Source organism: Sinocyclocheilus rhinocerous, unplaced genomic scaffold (genome assembly GCF_001515625.1).
Source record: "Sinocyclocheilus rhinocerous isolate Xijiao unplaced genomic scaffold, SAMN03320098_v1.1 scaffold2853, whole genome shotgun sequence".
Lineage (NCBI taxonomy): Eukaryota > Metazoa > Chordata > Actinopteri > Cypriniformes > Cyprinidae > Sinocyclocheilus > Sinocyclocheilus rhinocerous.
In genome coordinates this window covers 3,365-29,073 of record NW_015648473.1, presented here as the reverse complement: position 1 = coordinate 29,073, position 25,709 = coordinate 3,365, and the positions used below count along the sequence as shown (strand labels likewise).

Genomic DNA, 25,709 nt, shown 5'->3' with positions numbered 1-25,709 from the left:
TCTCTAGTGGTTAAACATGAGATATAATTCATTTTGGGTAAATCTCACGGACAGTCTTTGGACTCATTAATCTATTATTTGTTCCAGACAAATAGTTTTGGCTGAGGGCAAAATCTTTTAACGTTATATTTTATGAAACTTCAATGCTGTATATCAGAGCGCTGCCTTTGTACTTTTGACTGAATTGTCTAGCAACTTTTATGATGGCTGTTGTTTATGAAAAATTATTATTAAAAAAAATATTGTATATAAATAATAGCATTTAATAGTAGTATTTAGTATTGGGAAACTGTGCGTGTGTTCGTGATGGTGATTTTAGTTACATTGTTCCGCCATTAGATGGCGACAGGTGACTGTTTTTCTGAGTGAGTCCGCAGTAAAGACTTTTATATTGAAAGAGACTGAAACAGGGTGGTGAACAAGGAAGTGCTTACTTTCAACAACAGCTTGTAAGATGCAGTTAAAACTGCAGTGAGCAGCGCTGTCATCGGAAATCACCCTTAACAGATGAAAGGACAGTACGACAAAGATATCGCTTTCCTCAGCGGACATTCAAACTAATGTTTTATTCTGAATATGAGATTGAGCTGAAAAATGAATGCTGTATCAGATGCAGGTAATCACACTCGCTCAGTCAGTCTCTCTCTCATAGTACTCGACTCTACATAATACAATGAGCTTTTAATGCAGTAATACAATAAACTTTTAATGAAGCAACTCAACATTCCTTCGTTACTAAAGTTCTAAAGTAACGTTTGCGAATTAGTAACGATCTTGAGCTCAGCTGTTAAACTGTCAAACTGAGATTTAAATCCGTGGCGGAAGGAAGTAGTTCTGCACAAAAGAGGGTTTTTAAAGACACTCCATTGTTATTTCTTATGTATTTACACTCTCGTGGCATCAAACTATTGTATAAACGCAATATCACACAAGTAGCAGTGCGTTATGGCTGTATATCAGCACACTGTGATTACCTGCGGCCTCGTGCATACGGCCGAATCACAGCCGTGCCGATATATAGCCATGTCGCACTGTTACTGGTGTGATATTGCTCATATAAAAACAAAACAATGTACTTATTCTGACCTTTACTTATTAAAATACTGTATATAAATCAGTGATCATACAAAATTGTATTCTATTTTAAATGATTAGAATTTCTTGCTGACAAATGGGTAAAACCTAGTTGCTTGAAGGATAGTGGTAAATATTGGTAAAGATTTAAAATGACAATTCGTTTTTAATTAAAAAATATACATTATTAAAAAATAAAATACATATACTGTATATGACCCCTTAAATTGTTTAAATGTAGAAGAGAGATGAGCGTATTTGGTACCTCGATTTGAGTGGTGTATGACGCGCCGTTCTCATTGTTGCACAAGCCAATGGGTGAGCTCGGTCCAGAACCTGCAGGGCTCTCATTGGCTGAAGAATCTACAGGGGAGGAGAACAGGAAGTGCTTAAAGAGAATATAGCGGTCAGCTCTAATAATGGGCGTCACTAGGCCAAAATTTCTACTCAGCCCCCCTAAAATTTTTTTCAATTAGCTCCATAAACTGTACACAAATTCATGATCGCCTCAGTCCCCTTTAAATTTCATATGAAAACGTTGTCAGACTTTGGCTCTTCCCGGTCTTTCAGAATGTTCTTCAATCCGCTGACCGCGGTGGGAGCGAGAAACAGAGGACAAGGTGTGTGTTTACCGATAGATTGTTATAATATCGGCATCTGTGCAGTTTGCATACTTTATAAAATGTTGCTATTTTCATTTGAAAATTGAACTTTCAATATAAAACATATTACAGTGCATGTGGCATTAACTACCATACAGTCATGCACAGAAATGATTGAAGACAGTGACAGAGAGTACTTGAGCATATAAAGAGGTTTGTACACTTGAGCTAATGACAGAGGTGTATACTAGAAATGCAAACAGTAAAATTGTGTGTGTGTGTGTGTGTGTGTGTGTGTTTGTGATCAGGAAGACTTGTATTTGGCTTATTCAGTGCTCAAATATTATACCCATCTAACTTATGAAATACAGTAATACTGCAATATGTTCAGTATACAACCCTAACCTATTAGTCAAACATTATTTTATTTTATTTATTTATTTATTTTTATTATTATTATACCTGCATTGGGGGCTGAGCCCCCCTAAAATGAAAATCCTAGAATCGCCCCTGGCTCTAATACTGACTGTGAACTCCACCCACAGTTAAAGCTCATTGGTCTGTGTATCAAACATCAAATATGATTTGATTAGCTAAGATTTTATCTCTTCACATACAGTAGTTTGCTGCAGATCTGTGTTTTCGGATATAAGGGCTGTTTCTCTGTGTTTCAGGTAGATGGTCGTTTGCTCACCTGTTAGTTCGAGAGTTCGTTTTTTCAGCGGCGTAACGAGGATGCTGCCGTCTCTGCGGTGTATCGGTCCGCTTCGTCTCTCAGAAACCTTCTGCTTGAGTCTGGACCGCACCTTCAGATTGGGCTCAGACGCTGAGAGAAGAGACAAAACTGATTAGGTTAGTCATTATTTTGATTAATTATCGGATATTTGGCTATTTTGGGATTATCATTTAGTTCTAACATCTATTTATACTGTTCTCAGTGTATAATAAACAATTTATTTATAAATTTTTACAATAGTAAAATTTCAATTCAGCATTACTTCATTTCAGTAATTTTGTGTACATCTCATTTGCTGTTTATACTGTATAAATCATTACACACTGCAAAAAATGATTTTCTCACTCAGTGTGTTTGTCTTGTTTTCCAGTTCAAATACATAAACATTCCTAAAACAAGACATATTACATATTAAGTTTTGTTTTCTGTAAAAGCTCATTGAAATTAAATTAATTTATGCTTCCAATGGGGTAAGAAAAATAAACTTAATTCAAAGAGAATTTTTTAAAAGTAAAAATTAACTTAATTAAAAAAAAAAAATTTCAGTAAATGAGACTTAATATCTTAAGTCATTTTGATTCTCAAAATGTATCTTGATTTAGGAATGTTTAGATATTTGAACTGGAAAACAAGACAAAAATGGAATAAAATAACAACAACAAAAATAAAATAAAATAAAACTGCTCTCTAGACATTGATAGACAATTTAAAATTACTCTAAAATCTTGATACACATTTTCTACTATTTTCCTTTTGTATGTCTTCTCAAATATAGATAGAAAATCAAAAATTTTGAAAGTAATGAAAAAATAAAATAATAAAAATAGAGTCCTCAGCGCACATATACACTCATACAAGTGTTCTAACAGGCAGCTCACAGAACCTGCTGAGTGAATGTGTGGCTGCATTCCAGCCGCCCTGAGGAATTCTGGGATATCTAGCAGCTGTAATGAGGTAAGAAGTGGAAGATCAATTCCGTCGTTCATCTGGAGGACATTAAAAACCGTCTCCACTGGCTGTAGGAGTCCAGGACCTGCCAGCCTGCCAACCACAAATCTCGACGGTAGCCGTGTTTAAACCAACACTGAGATATCGGCACCGACAGAGAGAGCAAGAGCGAAAGAGAGAGAGATTTGGCTTTAAATAAGGGGAAATCCTCTTTTTTTGTCCCACTGTGACCTGTGAAGTCCCAAAATTCCCTGGATTTTGCTCAGGCTGGGAAGGAAAGCCAGCCGCCCGATTGACGCCACCTACCGCCGGTCTGACCGCTGAGTGGGCATCAAACATACACACATCAGGAGCCCAACGTGATTACAACACACTGTGGGCTGAGAGCAGAGATGAAAGGAGATGAGGAGTATGAAAATAAACACACACACTAAAATACAAATTCTAGCCCTAAAAGATAACTTTAAAATAAAATAAAAATGTATAACAAAAACATAAAATAACATTTATTAAAAATAAAATGTAATATAATTGTATTTATAATAATATACAAGAAAATAATCTATAAAAAAATAACAAAATCATAAAATAAAATATAATTGTATTTATAATAAAATAAAATGACTGCATCCATTCCTACCCCTAAAGGATGGGTACCTGTTGACAAAAGAAAGTTTATGAATAATTTAAAAATAAAATCCTACCCTAAAAGATAACTTTAAAATAAAATGTATAGCAAAATAATACAAATTAAATAAAACTGATATTACATATTATTGCATTTATAATAAAACAAAAACTTGAATGTGAATCCTTTTGAATGTGTTTGACTTCCCAATCATGCATATAGTTCAAGGATAAGGAAGTTTTATGTTTCCAAAGTTTTTACCACCACTGTAACCCTTCAGGCTTGTTTGGGAAAAACCCAATATGCAGTTTTTTGGCTGTTAAGCCAGAAAAAATGTTACAAGTGATTAAAGAACCCCACATAGTAGATTAATAAAACTGAAGACGGCTGACAAAAAAGGCCGATCGTAATGAAAAGGATGCTTTGAGTTTCAGGAGCACTTTAACGAGATTACAGCGATGGTGAAATACTGTAATTGAGTCTCTCTGACACATGATGAATAAGAGCTATTTGAAAAATACCGCAAAAATATTTGGCCAGCAATTAGCGGGAAGGATTTACACGTTTTTAATGCGTAGGGAAAATACGCAGAGCGGTCGGCATGTTTACGTTAGGTAACGTCATTAAAGGGCAATTTCAGCAAACTTCTTTAAACAAACACCTGTGGGACGGAGGTACACGGCTGCTCCGTCCACTGAAATCTCTCGTGCACCTGCCAGGCTTTTTTTTAAGCTGCTGCTGACCGGTTCCATATGTAGGCCTACACAACGCCGACATTACCACATGCTTCTTATCTGAGGTAATTTACAGCTTCAGCTCCTCTGAAGTGCTGTCAGACTGCAAGATTGGGGTTACCAGCAGTAATTTTCCTACAGTAAAATCAGATCAATACGGGATCTGCATCAGACCGAGTTTTTAATTTATAATTTATTTTAGAAGACAGAAGTGTCTAATACCAAGTTAACAATTCCACTGTAGTAAAAATATATTTATTTAATGTTTCATAAAAATGTGAGTGTTTAACTTAAGGCCTCGATGTAGAATGGTTGCCAGAGTGTTGCTATGTGGCGTCCTCGAGTAGCACATTCCTGGGTAGTTGCTAAAGTGTTGTGAAAATTTTACATGTTGCTGTAAAGTTACTATGGTGTTCTTGATGGTTGCCAGGGTGTTGCTATGGAGTTGCTAAGGTGTTCTTGAGTAGTTTTTAGCACATTTCTGGGTGGATGCTACAGTGTTCTGTGTGGTTTCTATGCAGTTGCTAAGGTGTTCTGCGTGGTTTACAGCATGATGCTGTGAGGTTACTGTGTTGTTCTAGATGGTTGCTAGGGCATTGCTATGCAGCTGCTAAGGTGTTCTAAATAGTTTTTACTGCATTGCTGAGTGGTTGCTAGGGTATTCCGGGTGGTTGCTAGGTGGATGCTTACTGGTGTGTCTAGTGTCTAGGCTCAGTTACCTCTTTCCCATATATATGGCACAAAAAAATATATATATATATTTCATTTAATGCCAAAATATATTCCAATCTTAAAAATACATTTTGGGTGAATGCAAAATGTATTTGTTTAAAATACATTTTGGACAATTAAATATTTTCACATTTTTAAAAAATCTCAAAAAAATATATAAATACATTTATCAAAAGTATATATTTTAGCATTTATATTTGTGATATATATTGGCCTTTTTTGTATATTTTAAAATATATTTAAAATATATCTGAAGATATATATATATATTTCATCAATGTGGGATTTTTCACCTGTTTTCATTGTTCATGCCTAGAGCACAAACTCTGAATACTGATGCACACGCTCAACAATACTTAGCATTAAGGTTTCGTTCAAATCACTAGTTTTAAGTAACAGTGATGCTTGCACTAGCAGTATTGGAGTGTCTCTCCCGCTGTTCTCTTTCCTTACACAAACAGACCTGTCGCCTGCACATCACAAGCACTCAGCGTCCCGCCCCCCTTCACACCTGTCAATCATTCTGCCGTGAAGGTCCTGACCGGGGCAAAGAACAAACGCTACCTTCATGATCACCCGCCACCCCTATTCTGAGCGGGAATCTACTGGGAATGAGGCCTCAAAACAGTGTTGCCAAGTCCGTGGTTTTTCAGAATTGGGCTACTTTTATACTGCTGATGCTGTTTTTTTTTTTTGTTTTGTTTTTTCCATGGGTTGAAGCGAAGCATGTTGTCGCTGTGAACACGATTTTGATCAAGGAGGGTCCCCCGGAATGCGATTTTAGTAACCAATTTCTCCCAGAATGGGATTGGGCTAGTTCTGAGTAGCAATTGGGCTGGTTTTGTTACGCAGACCTGGCAACCCAGAAGTCTACATACATGGTGTTTGATATTTCAATTTATACATAAAAAACATTGTTTTTCCATGTTTTGCGAGCAGTGCTTATACATCTTGAAACTTAAGGTACGAAACTGTGGGAATGATTGCACTCGTAAAAAAGCCTAAAAAGCATTCCCTTCAGGCACAGAGAGGTGTTTTGTGTTTTAATTGGCCTCCTCTGCTCTGTCTTTGCTCGTTCTGATCTACGGTCTGAAACCGGAGCCGCAGGAAGTGGCCCTGCAGACCGTCTTGTCAGCGTAGACAAATTATTCCATTGACAAAAAAGCAGGCTGTTTTTCTTCTCATTTTTTTCCAGTCTTTGCGTCGTTCCTGTTGTTTTTGTATTTTTGTATCCCCCCTCCCCCAGTGTACCGGACGGGCCTCTTTTTAAAAGCTGTTACCTGAGTTATTGAGAGGGGATGAAAAGACATCCCGGGGTGCGGCCCGAGGCGCACGCAGACCCCTGTGCTCAGGAAAAATCTCCCCGGAGGTTTGCGGTATTCCGGCCCGCTGAGCAACCCGTTTTTTTGGCCTTGCTGGAAATTCCGTGAAAACAGTGCCTGGATGAAAACCAGGTCTATTTTTACATTTCCTTTGAAAGGGGTTTCAGTCTTATCATCGAGTCAGGCGTATCACCTTCCTCTGCAAACTCATCTCGAAATCAGCCTCGCAACGAGACGCTGAAATATGCAGAAAATATCTGATCATGTTGACTCAAATACGAGTTCCTGGAAAAACAAGCATGCTTTCAGATGTACTTTTTTTGTGGTGTTTGCAAAGTCACTTTTACTATCACTATGCACTCTAGCTTTCAAAAGTTTGAGGTCAGAAAGATACTTTTCTTTTTTGAAAGAAATGAATGCTTTTATTCAGCAAGGATGCATTAAATTGGTCAAAAGTGACAGTAAAGACATTCTAAAATGTTACAAAAGATTTCTATTTCAAGTAAATGCTGTTCTTTTGAACTTTCTATGCATCAAAGAATGCTGAAAAGTAAAATGTATCACAGTTTCCACAAAAAAGTGAAGCAGCACGACTGTTTTCAACATTGATAATAATCAGAAATGTTTCTTGAGCAGCAAATCAGCATATTAGAATGATTTCTGAAGATCATGTGACACTGAAGACTGGAGTAATGATGCTGAAAATACAGCTGCGCATCACAGAAATAAATTACATATCACAATAGAAATCTAGAGAAGCCCATTACATTTTTTTTTTTAATGTAGGTAAAAGGTAATTGCACAATTGTGAGGAAAATGTCAGAATTGCAAGATATAAACTCAGAAATCTGACTTTATATCTGAGTTCATATCTCACAGTTGTTTTTGTGAGATAAAAAGTTGCAATTAACAAGCTTCCATAGAAATCGGTTATTTTAAACTGTAATAATATTTCACAACATTACCGTTTTTACTGTATTTTGATCAAATAAATGCAGCCTTGGTGAGCAGAAGAGACTTCTTTCGAAAACATTAAAAAAATCTTACCAACCCCAAACTTTTGAATGGTAGTGTAAGTTATTACAATCAAAAAAATAACTTAAACTGTAGTTTTGATTAAATAACTGCAGCTTAGATAAGCATAATGTTCAAAAACATTACAAAGTTGTACCAACTCCAAACTATTGAACCATCACTAAACGCTCAGACATTTTAACCTAGCAGACAATTAAAACATGCAAAACAATCCCAAAGACACGGGGTGAAAGGTCAAATGCTCACAATGACCATTCTGAACGCTCCTCTGAGGTGATTCGTCCCCATGCGACCCAAAGCCACCTACTTCCTGTTAACCCCTGCGCTCTGATTAGGGGCCAGAGAGCCGGACCCGGTCCATCTCTGCACCCCTCCGCTGGCTAATTGTTTGCAAACCTCTGCACCGGCCGGCCCGGGGCGTTCAGCGGGCACAAGCGTGGTCATTCTCACCGCGCTGACCCGAAAGCTAAACAGGGTCACTCACCGGCCCCATTTAGCTGTGCCCACAGGCCACTGCGCTCAGTGACATGCTCAGTTGACTCCTGACCCCGGCGATTAAATATCGGCCAGATTCATCTGCAAACATTTAGGCAGTGTCACCTCCACCGGGCCCCTGTGACACTCGTCTAGTGCTGTTATATTCTGCACGAGCGGCAGGAACACACATCAGCTCATATCGCCATGGCTGCAGGTCACTGGGCTCTGTTCCAAAACCTAGTGAGCACCCTATGTAGACAGCATCAGAATTATGCTGCCTTTTAAGATACCGTCTTTTGGTCAAACAAACTGAAAATATTATATATTTAATAAATATACAATTATTGATTAAAAACATATTTTATTAAATACTAAAAAATATATGAATGAACAATAGTTTAATATAATTAAAAATGGACTATTGACCCAATGTTTTCACTAAAAAAAATATTTTCTTACAGAGTATGGTTGTCTTGTTATCCATTACAAATGCCTAGACATTCTAAAATGAAGATAAAGTTACTTGAGAAGGAAAATGACTTGAGATAGGTCTTGTTTTCTGAAAAAAAAGTATCAAAATGAAGTGAGTTTAAGCTTAAAACAAGAAAAATATCTGTCAGTGTGGTCAGAAAACTAATCATGTTTCCTTCTGAATTAAGTTTATTTTTCTGGCCGCACTGGCATATATTTGTTCTTGTTTTATTAAGCCTAAACTCACATAATTTTGATATTAATATCAAATTAATTAATAACACAAAATATGATTTCAGAAAAAAATGACTTAATATTTACTTAATTTTGCATCTCAAGTAAATGTATCTTAATTTAAGAATGTTTAGATATTTGTACTGGAAAACAAGACAAAAAATGTGTGTACAAAAATGTATTTTCTTATTTATTTATTTTTTTTAATCCAGTATAATATCTAAACATTTGTAAATCAAGACACTAGCAAAAAGACTGTATTATTTATTACAAATACATTAGCATTAAGTCTTATTTTCAGAAAAAATGATCAAAATTAATTAAGTTTACTCTGAAAACAATAAAAAAATCTGCCATTCTGTTAACAAACGTTGGTTTTCACGAGACTCACCGGCGCATGCGCAACACTGAAACAATTGTGTTTTTGTAATTGTATCTTGATTTAAGAATATGTAAAACTTTTTACTGCAAAAAAGGTTTCCTCATTTAGTATTTTTTGTCTTGTTTTCCAGAACAAATGCAAGCAAAATTAAAGATTATTTTATCTTAGATGTAAGATATTAGATATTTAGATATAAATACTTTTTCTGTAATATTCATCAAAATTTTACGAGTTTATGAGAAAAAAAAATCTGCCAATGGGGTTAGAAAAATCGTTTACGTTTTTTTTCTGACCATATTTGCAGATTTTTTTCTTTTCTTTTTTACGCAAAAAAAAAAAAAATTCCTATTTTTTTATTTATTTATAGAAAACAAGACTTAATATCTAATATAATTTTGCTGCTCAAGTAAATGTATGTTGATTTAAGAATTTTTAGATATTTGTACTGGAAAAAAACACTGGGTAAGAAAATTAATTTTTGCATTAGGCAAACGCCCTACATGCAGGAAGTAAACAGCAAGGCAGCTCACTAGCTTTTGAAACAGAGCAATTCAATCTGGACTAATCAAACTGAGCCATAAGCAATAATATGCAAAACACATAGTTTACAGTGTAAGACCTCTCTATATATTCAGACAGAAGAACCACACACCCTTCCCATCATCCCCTGCCCTTCTCAAAGACCCAAACCTGAAGATGTCTCCGATTAGAGTGATTTTGTAAGGATCATAGGACGGCGTGACCTCTGAACTCTGACCTACCAGTCTTCCTGAGAGGGAAGTCCTCTCTGTAGTCCAGGCCGGAGGTCAGAGGGTATTTGAAGGTGGGCGGAGTCTCTCCTAGAGGAGGCGAGCTCTGCTCTGCAGGACCCGGGTGGGTGGAGCTGTGAGAGATGACACCGCCTCACACTGTTAATACTGTTGATTTGCACAAATCCTATTATTTGATTAAATATTCACATGGAAAAGAAGTCTAAAATGCTCAAATCTGCAGGATAATGCTCTTGAATGGAGGTGCATGTACCTGTACCACAGTTTGGAGCGGTTGAGAGGGTAACCGGCGCTGGACGCTGACGGGTCTTTAGCTGATTTACTCATCAGAAAGTCGTGCAGCTTCTGACGAACTTCAGTGCTCGCCATCGCACCTGCAGAAAACAAGTTAGAAACCGAGTTAGACTTTATGACAGATTAAAGTATCAGCTATAAGCCTATATGTGATTCTTTTACAGAGTTAATATGTAATAGAAATAAATAGTTAATGGAATGGAACTGTACTGAAATGTATGTATTTAATATCTATATTTATATTTAAATATATATATATATATATTTATTTAAATATACGATTTAAATATTAAATATAAAGTTAAATAATTATTTAATATATGTTCAATCTTTTTGTTCATATTTGTTTGGGTTTTTTAACCCTAATAATTTTCCTTGCAATCTATTAATGTAAAATTTAATTTTCTGTATGCTATCTTTATGACAGAATAGAATTTTATTTAAATATAATGTATTATTATTATTTAAATATAACAGTTCATTATAGTTTTATATTTAAATATTAAATTAAAAATGTAATATTTATTTCACATATTTTTATATTCATTCATGTTTATGTATTTCATTTTTTTTAAACCCCTGTATGCTATCTCAATGACATTATCTCCAGCATATAATTGCATATTTTAATATCTACATTTAATTTTATTTAAATTGAATTCATAATTATATCTTAAATATTTAAATATAATTCATAATTATTGTCTTAAATCCTTAAATATAATTTTATATTTAAATATTAAATATAAAATTAAATATTTCATACATTTTACTATTTGTTCTTATTTATGTATAGTGTATTTGTTTTTTAAAACCTAATAATGCTTCTTTGTAATCTAGTAATTTAAAATATCTTATTTGCTGTATGCTATCTCATTGTCTGAAAAAGTTAATATAACTTAAAAGCAATAATATTTGTATATAATTAATTCAATGCATTTTGATTTTGATATTTTCACTCTGCTCAAGTTTACATGTGCAGCTCAGAAACTACAGACGTGTGCAGAAACAGCGTCACCTAGTGGTGAATGAAGCAATTTACAGGATTAAGTCATATATGAAATGTTTCCGGACATAAAAATACAAGCTTATCATTATTTTTCTAAACTTATACATGCATATCATGATTACCAGGTATAACACTATAGGACCAGTTTGGGGAATTATGAAAATGCTAAACTTGAAATGACTGTCGCTGAGGCCCGGTGTCAGGAAACGGTTGTATTCTCACTCTCTTTAGATCTCTCCTTCCTCCTGTGGTGCTGGTGTTTCTGTGTCTCCCTCCTGTGAAGCTCCTTCTCGTCGTCCCGCACCTCCTCTCTCTCCTCCTCAGCCACCAGCCGACGCTCCTCAGCGAACACCTCCTGCTGCTGCCGGAGAGTTAACAGAGCCTGCTGGAGCTGGAACAGAGAGAAGGTCATCAGAAACATACAGTTTAGGGGGGAAAAAATCCTGGCTGATGTTGATATTTAGAGACCAAAGTGGCCTCTGACCGATAGAATGGTGATATACAGTGGCACCAAGAAGGATTTGGGCGTTTAAAGCACACTTTATGTATAAATGTCACGTATTGAATAACAAAATTCGACAGCAAGTGGCATTTATTTAAAAAAAGAAAAGTTAGCACAAACATACAGTTCAAAGATTCCGATTAAACGAATAGTTCACCCAGAAATGAAAGTTTGTTGAAATGTGCTCACCCTTAAGCCATCCGAGATGTAGATGAGTTTGTTTCTTCATCAGGTTTGTAGAAATGTAGCATTGCATCAGTGTCTCAGCAATGGATGCTCTGCAGTGAATGGGTGCCGTCAGAATGAGAGTCCAAACAGCTGATAAAAACATCACAATAATCCACACCACTCCAGTCCATCAGTTAAACCCAAAAGGTGTGTGTTTGTAAGAAACAAATCCATCTTTAAGGCGCTTTAACTTTAAACCCGTTGCTTTTGGCTAAAATATGAGTCCATAATAACGCTTCCTCCAGTGAAATCTCATCTGAATCAGGAGAGAAATCTGCACAGATCAAGCACAGTTTACAAGCCAAAACGGCTGGATTTTGATGTGAGAAACAACAGGAGATGGACTTTTTGACTGGAGGAAGTGTTATTATGGATTATGGACTCATATTTTAGCCAGAAGCAACAGTTTAAAGTTAAAGCGCCTTAATGATGAATTTGTTTCTTATAAACACACAGCTTTTGGCTTTAACTGATGGACTGGAGTGGTGTGGATTTCTTATAAACACACAGCTTTTGGCTTTAACTGATGGACTGGAGTGCTGTGGATTATTGTGATGTTTTTATCAGCTGTTTGGACTCTCATTCTGACGGCACCCATTCACTGCAGAGCATCCAGTGGTGAGCAAGTGATGCAGTGCTACATTTCTCCAAATCTGATGAAGAAACAAACTCATCTACATTTCAGACGGCCTGAGAGTGAGGACACTTCAGAAAATGTACATTTTGGGGTAAACTAATCCTTTATAAGTCACTGAAAATGATTTGAAAGACTGGAGAGAAATACTGCAGCATTTAAGCGCAGATGGCAATTGCTTTGCTTTTTTGTGATTTACTTTATTTTGTGATGACCGCTTCACAATTTCACATTTAATTCAGCGTGTTACTTGCCATTTCTTTGTAATAATTTGTGAAATTTACTAGCCGTTTCTAGGTGAAAAATTGTTTCAAAGGAAATCCTACACAAATGATCATTTCTCTATTTTGCACGCACTCACTCATTCACACTCACTGAAGTAATGAGATTAACCACAGTAATCGTTGACTGAGCAGCTCAGACTAAACCAAATCGTTTCCCGCAGGTCAGTCAAGTGACCTTAAACCACACTGACCTTCATCAGCTTCATCCGGTCTACAAATATCTGACACGAACAGCGTCTTGATTTGATTTTGACAGTCAGGGTTGGGGATTTTGCTCATTAGTGTCACAGTTTATGTAATAGTTTCTAAACAGTATGATAATCGCATAATGAATGTTTATTTGCAGACTGTGCTGCATTTGCATGTATATGTAGATGTTCTTCCGTCTGGGGTCACGGTGAATGAAGGCTTGTACCTTGATGTGCTCCTCGAGCTGGGCCTGATGTTGTCTCAGCAGGTTCTGATGCTGCTTCTGGAACTCGGAGATGAGCAGCTGTTTCTGGATCTGCTGCTGTCTCTGGATCAGAAGCAGCTCGCGCTGTAACTGCTTCTCCCATTCATCTGAATCACGGTCCCTGTCCAGCATGCTGACCCCAGACGTGCTGCCCACCGCAGACAACACCTCTGAATCTGAGAGAGAAAGACCAGATTGAATGGAATTAAGCCACATTTGAGATTAGATTGTTTTCAAAATAGAGTAGTTTTTCAAGTCACACTTTTGATTCATTTTAGTCAACTTGTTTGTTCAACAACAACAACAACAAAGATTCTCTGATTTGTTTGACTCCTTGTTTGATTTTACATCAATCCTGCCACATACTGCAAAAAAAATAACTTACACTACCGTTTGAAAGTTTGTGGTCGGTATTTGATGTTTTTGAAAGATGACTCTTTTACTCACCAAGGCTGCATTTATTTGATCAAAAATACAGTAAAATCAGTAATATTGTTAAATATTATTGTGATTTAAAATAACTGTTTTCTATGTGAATATATATTAAACTGTAATTTATTTCTGTGATGCGCAGCTGAATTTTCAGCATCATTACTCCAGTCTTCAGTGTCACATGATCTTCAGAAATCATTCTAATATGCTGATTTGCTGCTCAAGAAACATTTCTGATTATTATCAATGTTGAAAACCGAATATTTGTTTGTGGAACCCGTGATACATGTTATTTTTCAGGATTTTTTGATGAACAAAGTTCAAAAGAACAGCGTTTATTTGACATGGAAATCTTTTGCTACATTATAAATGTCTTTACTGACACTTTGGATCAATTTAATGCATCGTTGCTTAATAAAAGCTTTAATTTCTTTCAAAAGAAATAGAAACATTTTTACAAATCCCAAACTTTTGAACAGTAGTGTACTGTTGCCCCCTTAAACAGTATTTTTGACTGTAGATTAATGCTTTAAAACTAGTGTGAAACTGTAGCTTCCCAGGCTCCTCGCTGTTTAAATTAGCTTCTCAAGGCGGATCTGAACTAGCATCTCCCACAACCTTCTGGTAATTAGATATAAACATGTCAACAGTTTAACTAACTTTAACTAAATTGCTCATCAAGATTCTCTTCGAACTGTTGCTCCACCATGACAGCTGTCGACCTGAAACTGAGACAGTGTACAATAATATACACAAACTTGCATTGCATTATGAATTGTGTTCTGACACATTCTGACAAAAGTGAGCTTGTAAAGATTGCTTCACATTTCCTTTGCCTTTATCTGAGATCATTTTGGACAAAATAATCCCCCCAGTTTAATGCTCATACAGATTGCAAACTGATTGTGTCAGAAATGAAGGATTGTAGTGTTGGCTGCATGAAAACGACAAATGAAACCTGTCTTTAGGTCTTTAAATAAACCCAAGGGCAATTACAGGCATAATCTACACAGGGAGGGTCTTTTTATGGGGTCTATTTCAAATGCCTCGAGCATAAACATGGAGGTATTTCAACAACCTCCTGTTCGAGGCCCAAATCTTATTTGAGCTCAATCTAAAGCGAGACAGCATGTGACTGTCACATTTGAGCTGCACTTAATGTATTTTTACTCATGTGAACGAAACGGTGAGAAAAGGCAAGGCGTTTGGCGTGTATGTGTGTAGTATGTGTGTGTGTTTAGAGAGAGAACGATCTGGGCTCATGCCTTAAAAAAGCTACACCGTAAAAACTCACTCGTAAACATGCCCTTAATCTGCTGCCCGAAACAAACACCTCGCTAATAAAACAATTAGTGCATGTGCTGCTTTCCTCATGTGTTCTTTATCAGGCCCACAAACTCAGCCATAAGAATGTAATGAAAAACAATGGGATATATTTGATCTCTTTTAGTATCAGTATCAGTTTCTCAATTGTTTCAATTGTGAAGAAAAGACCCCAGTAAACTCAAAAGTTGAAATTATGACATAACATTATGGGAACAAAGTGAGGAAGTATTATTGATTATGAGAAAGTAAGTCTAAATTATGACTTAAAGTGGAGATTGACTAAAATTGATAAAAAAGGCATAATCATGACTTAGTACATCATCATTTTTACTTTTTATATCATAATTAAGACAGTATGTCATAATTTTGACTTTTTATCATAATATGACTTAGTATATCATAGTTTTGACTTTTTATCTCATATTTATGACTTCTTAGTAGTCATAATTTCAACTTTGTATCTCATAATTAAGACGTTTTATCTCATATTTATAACTTAGTATGTCAAAATTTCTACTTTATCTCATAATTATGACCTAATATATCATATTTTTGACTTTTTATCTTATAATTGTGACCTAATGTCATAATTTTGACTTTATCTCATAATTGTGACTTTTTATCTCATAATTAAGACTTAGTATGTCATAATTGTGACTTTGTCTCATAATTATGACTTGTCATAATTTCTACTTTTTTATCTCATAATTGACCTAATGTCATAATTTTGACTTTTTATCTCATAATTATGACTTATGAGATAAAAAGTGATCAAATATGAGATAAAAAAAAATAAGATAAAACTAACTTTCAAAACATCTCATTATTTTTATGTCATAATTATGCCATTTTAATCATTATGATTGACCAAATCATGATTTTTTTTTCTTATGTGGCGGGAATTGGGCTTCCATACAAAAGAGATCTCGATGTGCTCAGATTTGACAAGGCTGAAATCTCAATATGAACTCATAAATTTCATACTTTATCCCTATACTCTTACAGTATGTCAATAATTCTCTCTCTTGAGTCTATTTTTAATTTTTCTCAAAAATTTGGTTGATAAAGTTGATTCTTTATTAAAACCTAACCGAGCTCTCCATGAAGTCTCCTGAGCTATGAAAGAAAATCCTCGCTACAATAAAACCTTCGTCTGGTCGCACACAGTTATTCTTTGATGGTAGGTTATGAGGCTAACTATGTAAGAGGCGACAGTTGCAGCATTTGACTCAGAATATCGGCATCACGTCCACGTTCAGGCGTTGAAATAAAAACCGTGGCGTTGTGAAACCATCTCTCGCCACAGAGACTCCATCGGGCCCCTGGCCCAGAATACACAGGCCGCAAAAAGCACAGACCACCAAAACAGAACCACAACACTGGCCAAAGGTGTCAATCGACACCAAAAATACTGCAGCATGCGCTCTGAATGCAATAAAAGAGCCGAGACGTGCAACTCTCTGACTTTTAAAATCTTCAGTTCGAAAACATCTCATGGTTTTTTTTTCTCCTGCTGTTATTAAAAAACAGAGAAAAGAGTGTGCATTATAAAAAAAGCCTTCCGGTATGTAGTTATGTGAGGAGTTAACTCAGACGGAATGATAACCGGGGCTAATCTTAGCATCCTAATGCCTTAAGCCCAAAATACGGTGGCTAAGAATAGTCGAGCTTGAAGTCAAGAGGCCAGAACGTTCAACATGCAGCCGCGGGCAGTAACGGGGCGCAGAGGCACAGAGGGGTAAATAACTGCCCTCTCACGCCATTCCTAAAGTGGGACGCCGCGCACAAACACACCTGAACACAACACACTTGTCAAAAGATGTTTCTTAGAAATGACAAATCAGGTATGAAGTAAACACGCATCCACCTGCTAAGCGCTGATTAGACTTGACAGTACACTACCATTCAGAAGTTTAGCATTCAAAACGAATGCTTTTATTCGTTCAAAGTGACGGTAAAGACATTTGTAATGTTACAAAAGATTTCTCTTTCAAATAAACGCAGTTCTTTTGAACTTTCTACTCCTCAAAGAATCCTGAAAAATGAAATGTGTCACATTTACACAAAAAATATTCGTTTTCAACACTGATAATAATCAGAAATGTTTCTCGAGCAGCAAATCAGCATATTAGAATGATTTCTGAAGGATCATGTGACACTGATGCTGAAAATTTAGATTGGCATCACAGGAATAAATTACATTTTAACAGATATTCACATAGAAAACAGTTATTTGAAATTGTAATAACATTTCACAATTTTACTGTTTTTACTGTATTTTTGATAAACATAAATGCAGCCTTGGTGGGCAGAAGAGACTTTTTTCAAAGTAAATAAATCTTACTGAACAGTAGTTTATTGTGCTTAATTCATTAGTTGTTTCCCAGTTTGCATACTATCCATCCTAAATAGTATGCAAGATTATAATTTGTGCATTCCAAATCACGTTACATGAAAATAGTATGCTAAAAATGCCTAGATCCAACTGTTTGTACTTCATATGCTTTTTGGGCTGCTAATACACACAATCCCATGCATTACAGAAGATCAAAATCACTTTCGACTTTTTCAGTTGTAGAAAAAAAGTACAAACATTTAGTGCATAGTAGAAATATATGCTAAATGGGACACAGACACACAGTTGGAGGAACTTCTGAAGGAAACAACACCTCACAGATAGCACATGCTAAAAGCAGAGTCCAGATCACATCACTGCACTGTTCAAAACTCAGTGAGTGAAATCTGTCACTGACAAGCTGCCGGACTCAATAATCAATAGATAAGTCTTACTACACTGCAGAAAGTATTTTTGTCTTGTTTTCCTTTACAAGTACCTACAATTCTTAAAACAAGATACATTTATTTGTAAGAAAATTATTTTTGCAGTGCATTTCTGCAGCATGTATGCAAATGTTGTTATTCACAGAACAACTAAATGACTGAATACATTTGCAAAAACTTTGCACTTTGCTTGAGGTAGTATGCCACAATGCAATGTGCTCAACTTGACCTTTCATTTCCAGTGTGATGAATGAACCAGAAGTAACGCCAACCTATTAATATCTCCTGCTTGACTCATTTTTAACATGCACACCAAAAGTTAAGATGGTTTTGCTTAAAAAAAAAAAAAACAACAACATTCAAAATACAAAATAACTGGCACTCTTTTAATAAAATTCACAAATTATTGAGGTTATGTGACAATTTAGCAAGCTACTGATTCGAATGTTTATCACTGCACAATTCATACTACAATACGTGTTTTTTTTTTAAGTTAGTATGCAGTATATACTTCAGAGTATTCAATAAGTAAGCTAACATTAGTTGCTAAAAGCAAAAGGGAGTTTGTTTGAGTCCAGCTTCATTAAATGAATCAAGATTTATGAGGATACTACTGATCTGAGATCAGAAACCTACAGCTGGATTTGAATAAAGCCTGAAACAGGCCTGATGAACAGGCGAGCGTCTGATGGAAACCTGCTTTGATTCAGTGAAGCGAGTCACTTGCCTTTGTAAAAATCAAACAATGAAACAAGCATGAAGCTCTCAGTTATGTCTGGATATAGATTTGACCTGGTTGAGAGCTGTTGAATCATCCACACACACTCGGATGGGAAATTCCCCATAACTCACATCACAAATACAGCAGAGATCTCCAAATGAACTCAAACATTTCTCATCAACAACTCCCAAGAGCAAATGATCTGAGTTGCTCTCATAATCTCACTTTATGTTCTCTTGTACATAACAACTATTTGTCTTTTTTTTCTCCTAGGGAATTTTAGAAGAAACATCTGAGACAAGGCTGATTTGTAAATGATACAAATAAAATTTGTTTTAATCATAAATCATAAATATCAATGTAATTTTACTTTTTATACTGCAATATATCAAAGTTTTTCACATTGCAATAATCAAATTTCTCATTCTCATTACTGGTAATTTAAATTAATTTAATAAATTAATTAAATAAATATTTTTTTTATGTTAAATATTAATCTAATATATTATTTATTTTATTTTATTTTGTACAAAAACAATTATTATTATACTTTTATTATTATTATATGCGTTTATTATTATTATATTTATTTATATTTATCATTATTATATAACTTAAATTATATACATTACATTAATTCCATACATTAAATTACATTAATATTTAGAATTTAACAATTTGTCTCAGTTACAAATTAGCTTGGTCTCAGTCGTTTCTCCTAAAATTCCTTTAAATTTATATTTATATAAAAAATGGTCTGTAAACATAACAAAATGAAGTGTTTAAACTAAAAAAAAGAAGAAAAAAATCTGCCACTTGAGTTAAGAAAAATAAACTTAATTCAAAAGAAAGATTTGTCTTATTTTTCTTGCCCATTTGCATTTTTAAGCGTAAATTTACTTAATTTTGATCGATTTTTCAGAAAACAAGACTTTATATCTTATGTCATTTTGCTTCTCCTGTTAATAAATCTTGATTTAAGAATGTTTTGATATTTGTACTGGAAAATGAGACAATGTGTGTAGACCGCAATGAGAGCAAATGGAGACTTGCTTCTGACAAAGTACCTCGATTGAACATCAACAACAACTCATTTGTTAAACATTGCAACATTGTATCAGACGGAATTCCATCATTGGAATTCTGAGAGGAGCATCTGATAGATTGTTGCGAGTGTTGTACCTGTAGCGATGGCTGTGCTGTGAGAGTCCAGGCGTCTCCTCCTCCACTCTGCACTGATGCTGGAGTCAGATTCATAAATGGTCTGCAGCATCACGTCTCCACACGCTCTCAGCGGCCTCTGCTCCTGTGCGGAGTCCTTCGGGGATTTCCAAGCCTCTTTGTGCTTCTTCTGTGAGTTCTTCTAGCCGTCCCTGCTGGGTTTCATCAGGTAGATGAGTGAGGAGACGTCACAAGTGAGGAGCTCAACTCTGTTACTGCCTCTCAGCCTCTGCACAGGAAACTGAAGCAGCGCTCTCACACTCTGCTTACGCTTCCTAACTGCGCTCTGTCTTTCTCTCTCTCTCTCTCTCTCTCTCTCTCGCTCTCTCTCAGGTGCCAAGACTGTCTCTGTCTCTCTCTCTCTCTCTCAGGTGCCAAGAATAGCAGCAGGACCAGCCCAGGACAGAAATAGGCCGGGCCAGACCAGGGGAGTAGAGCAGCGGCCAGACGCTCAAAATAGCACCACAAAAACACAGCTGTCTGCCTTCATCTCTTCCCTGCGCTCTCTCTTTCTCCTTTCATTTATCTCTGCATGGGTGAATGGCACGAACAAATGACCAGCTCGAGATTCACCACAAACCCAGAGGAAAGAAATATGAAAGTTGGGTTTTAGGTAAAGAAAATGAAGGCTGAAAGGCATTGTGATATTATTTTCATGACAATTAAGCACATATCCACCTATTAAATTCTCATGACTGTGGAACAACAAAAAACTTTCTTATTGCTGTTACATGAGAAATATTATTATCTTTTAAAGCATTTTATTTACTTTAACAAGAAATCATTATTAAATCTCATTATTGAAATTATTGTCATTATTGCAAAATTGCTCAAATTAAATTCGATTGATTTTAAAATTAAAACTATTCATGTCATTTTACTTTTTGTATTGTAATTAATTTTTATAAAAATGAATTAAATTCCGTTCAAATTATTTTTTACTTTATAATTGTACTGTACTATAAAAAATTGTAATATAAAAGTTTTTCATACTGCATAAATGAACATTCTCATTCTTATTATTGTAGTTTATTGTAAACTTAATGTAATAGCATTTTCATTTACTTCAACAAGAAATTATTTTTTTTTTGTAATTATTGTCGTTATTGTACAATTACTCAAATTAGATTATTTCTAAAATTAAAATATTTTAAATTTTAATTCTAAAAATAGCATTTTTATTTACTTCAACAAGAAAAAATATTATTATTGTCATAATTGTAAAAAATTACTCAAATTAAATTTATTTAAAATTTTACTAAAATAAATTTTTTAAAATGAAAAATATGAATGTAATTTGACTTTTTGTGTTGTAATTTATTTTATTATTGTAATTTAATTAAAAATCAAAATTAATTACATTTGGTAAAACATGTACCCTAATGTACTTTATTATTGAAGCACTATATCAAAGTTTTTCACAATGCACTAATGAAAATGATAAATTGTGGAGAAATGTGGTTAACTGTCACAATAATGTCACGATGCAAAACACAAAGCATAAATACTTATTTATTAATATAATTTTAACATTTATTTCATTTAATTTTAGTCATATTAAAATAAATTACAGTGAGAATGAGAATTCACATTGCTGCAATTATAGAGACAACTGTACTGAATTTTGATTTAAATTTCAATCACAATAATAAAATAAACTACAAGACAAAAATAAAATAAATTATTTTAATATATAACATTGGGTCTTAAAATATGCTTAAATTTATACTTTTAAATTGCATTTTTCACATTTCTTGATTTCTTTCCTTTGATCTTTGGGTAAAATACGAGCCAGACGTGTTCTCGACAGCTTTGGTGAGAGTCTCCTCTGACTCTGAATCTCTCTCTGAGTTCCTCTGTGTCCGTGTCAGGCAGTTTTTCCTCCAGTCTTTCTGTCACTGTGTGTTTTTCTTCTGTTTGATCCTGTCCTGTTATCTGCTCTCAGACGCTCTGTCTCGTCTCATCTTCACCTGTTTCTCTCAGCGGTGTAATCTCAGTAAAAGCATTAGCAGCACGCACGCAGGCCCGTTTCAAAGGCACATTTGGACACGTTGTGTCGACATGAAGCAGTCCACTTCCTGTTTCCCAAAGCTTCTTTCCGTAAACAAACAAACAAGTCTTTGATTTTCCATCTGCAAGACGACACTCAGCTTAAAATCCAAAGAATAAAGAGACGAAAATTTGTATTTTGGATTTTGCAGACAAAAATGTCTCTGCTCAGATTCTTTGCATTATAGTTAGATTTTGGTGTTAAATCTGAGCACAGTTTGAGACATTGAGTTCTGCAGTCAGTTTCTCAGGAGAAACATCTGAGAAGCAGGAGTCTCCATTTCCTCTCCATTAAATCTTATAGAGAATCAACTGAGATATTAGAGATTTGGGATTCTTTCATCCAAATTCCCTGATGAAACACATTTAATATTGATTACAAACCAATAGAGCAATTGATACTAGTATAAGTAATGTAAGAAATTAAAACATATTAAAGGGGTCATATGATGCTTTTTTAAAGATCATTATTTTGTGTATTTGGTGTAACAGAATATGTTGACATGCTTTAATGTTCAAAAAACACATTATTTTTCAAATACTGTAAATTATTGTAGGTCCTCTATGCCCCGCCTCTCTCAAACACGTCGTTTTCAACAAAAAATGTTTCCACATAGTGAGGTAGATATGTGGGGTGTGTTAGAACGAGCCGTTTTAGGGGGGCGTGGCAGAGTCTTAACTTTGATAAAGAATATCTCTTTGGTTTTGAGACTTTAGTCTTTGCAACTTCAGGGATCTTATCTATGCACAATCAGCTTGTAACACTCCAAAGAGAAAGGAAAACTTGAAATCGCATCATATGACCCCTTTAATGTAATTTAAACGAAAAATGAAAAATACTTAAAATTGTACTTTACAAATGTTTTTGTAGTGTATAATTGAAGCGAGATATAACAATATACATATACAACTTCCCAAAAAACTTTGATATTTTTTGTACTTTTTGAGGATTTTTTCCACGTTGAAAAACAAAAAATTGCTTATAAATTTCTTGTTATGCTATTTTATCTCACATCAATAGGCCTGTGATCAATCAGCTCCAAAAAGAAATACTGTGCTAACTGAAAGAAAACAAGCTAATAATAAGATCGAATCCAATATTTGGAGATTTACGAACAGTTTTTAAAAGGCAAGTCAGTTTTGACTGGGAACACCCTTTGAATCTCTTTGTTTCTCCCTCTTCACAAAACTCCAAATGTGATTTCATGGGCTCTTTGCTCTTTAAACAACATCATGAAAACACTGTTAAACCACCCTGTGGGGAAAACACCTGACAATCAGCCAGTTTAAAAGAAAAATAGGACGTAAAACACCGGTTCGTGACGTGGAATACCCTCAGGCCTGCCGAATGAATTAGGAAACGGAGGAAATCTTTTTGTAATCCAGAAAAAGCACAATTCCCAGGAGCGAGACATTCCTAATGCGTGACAGAGATGAAGTTCCTCTGTGGCAGCAGACGCATCGCAACACTATTTTCCCAAGCAGTTTTTAGAGCAGTTTGCTAAAGCACGCATCACCCGCCACCTTAGCAACCAACCAGAGTACCCTAGCAACCGCGTGATAACACCATTCAAAACAGCTTTTCAAAAGCTTATGCAACACTTTAGCATTGCACTTGTGAATTTTGCATGGACAAACACTGCTTTCTTGTGAAAATAAATGCATTTATTGACTCTCTAGTCATGCATGCTCTTGATAATATTTGTTGTTACTTGTACTGATTGCTTAATTCTTGAACGCACACACACAGACCTACTACAGTATAGCTTTCCTGCTCTTCCTCTCCAGACAAAACAATGGCAGTGTTGTAAAATAGGTCATCTGCACAGGTCTTTGACAGAGAAACAGACACTCCCAAGGTAAAAGGGGACAGATAAAAATAACCACACCAGCAAAACAGCCTGTTCTATCTATAAAGACCAGAGTGTGTTTGGAATAGAGTACTGAAAACTGCATAATGCACAGTATGTACTGTATACAGTTTATGAATGCTTCATGTGTTCCAGTGGCAGTATCTACTGTACTTGATAAGAGTATATTTCAGGCCTAATAATATGTGAAACTATGCATTATGTAATGATAAACATTTCAAACAGCAGCTACATTGTTATCACGTGATGTTACTGCATTACTTGTTTAATCCAGGGAGTGGTAGCACATAATTATCTCGAATATAACAAAAACAATCCTATTTTGGCTTTTTGATTTTTTAATTTTGGCCGAATAATCAAATCAGACACACTGGATGGAGACCATCTACATATCAAACCTCACAACAACACACATACAATGAATAAGACAAGGCACTTATAACGCATAAAATATAGGGCTTTTAGGGTTCATAGCCCTCTTGAGGCTAAAGTACACAAGTGCATGCGACTTTTATATAGTGCAGGTGGAGATCTGATGCAAAGCAGATGTGTGCGTGAACTACTGTTCAAAATGGGTCAGTCATATATTTTGGAAAGAAATTAATACTTTTGTTCAGCAAGGATGCATTAAAAGTGACAGTAATGTTGCAAAAGATTTCTATTTCAAATAAATGCTGTTCTTTTGAGCTTTCTATTCATCAAAGAATCCTGAAAAATAAAAAGTAGCACAGTTTCCACAAAAATATTGGGCAGCACAACTGTTTTCAACATTGATAATAATCAGAAATGTTGGTTGAGCAGCAAATCAGCATATTAGAATGATTTCTGAAGATCATGTGACACTGAAGACCGCAGTAATGATGCTGAAAATACAGCTTTGATCACAGAAATAAATTACAGTTTAACAGATATTCACATGGAAAACACGTATTTGAAATCGCAATAATATTTAACCATTTTTACTGTTTGTACTGTATTTTTGATCAAATAAATGCAGACTTGGAGAGCAGAAGAGACACAAATCTTTCAGTCAACAAATTTTTTAACTGTAGTGTGTATATGTATGTTAATTGAATGTGTTTTATAAGTTTGCTTGTTTACGTGTGTATGTGTGTGTTTTATTGTGTAATAGACTGTAAAAGGAACTACATTCATATGTCAGTGTGTGAGGAATGTTGCTGGTCTCCACCCAGAGAGCTTTAGGATGGATGAGCCCATATGAAGCTGAAGTTTTCAGTGTTGACATCACTCAAACAATCACACCATCTGCGTCACTCAACACACACTCATGAACTCATTTCAAAACCTCTCAGACGAGTCTGTCACACAATATACCGGCTACAGTATACATCTATCTTCAGACCAGGTGTGTGTGTGTGTGTATGAGAGGTCAAAAGGTCAGTAAAGGAGAGGCACCTGCATCCAGCGGTGAGTTCATCGTGAAGCCAGCCAATGATGAAGAGTATACAGCATCATGTGAGTCCTTTAACAGCGATATAAACACAAAAACACACAGACCATCATAACCACTTAGAGACACAAAATCAACTACAGTCCGAACAGCTGATAAAAACATCACAATAATCCACAAGTAATCCACACCACTCCAGTCCATCAGTTAATGTCTTGAGAAGTGAAAAGCTGTGTGTTTGCGCAAAAGAAAAAAAAAATAACGACTTTATTCAACAATTCGTCTCCTCCGCATCACCATGTAGCGCCATTTTGGAGAATATCAGCCGGACGTAAATAGTGTATGCT

General features: G+C 35.3%; 1 protein-coding gene across 1 annotated transcript in view; it reads right to left on the bottom strand.

The window, feature by feature from the left end:
- Positions 1 to 20,295, bottom strand: part of LOC107709726 (histone deacetylase 9-B-like) — a 31,786-nt gene extending 11,491 nt beyond the window's left edge. Inside the window, exons 1-7 of the mRNA XM_016514321.1 lie at positions 19,993 to 20,295; positions 13,512 to 13,726; positions 11,671 to 11,839; positions 10,399 to 10,519; positions 10,137 to 10,258; positions 2,371 to 2,502; positions 1,340 to 1,437 (exon numbers count right to left, since the gene is read on the bottom strand). Of these exons, the coding sequence (XP_016369807.1) occupies positions 1,340 to 1,437; positions 2,371 to 2,502; positions 10,137 to 10,258; positions 10,399 to 10,519; positions 11,671 to 11,839; positions 13,512 to 13,726; positions 19,993 to 20,083 (948 nt within the window). The 5' untranslated portion in view covers positions 20,084 to 20,295. The remainder of the gene's footprint in view (positions 1 to 1,339; positions 1,438 to 2,370; positions 2,503 to 10,136; positions 10,259 to 10,398; positions 10,520 to 11,670; positions 11,840 to 13,511; positions 13,727 to 19,992) is intronic.
- Between the last annotated feature and the right edge of the window lie 5,414 nt (positions 20,296 to 25,709).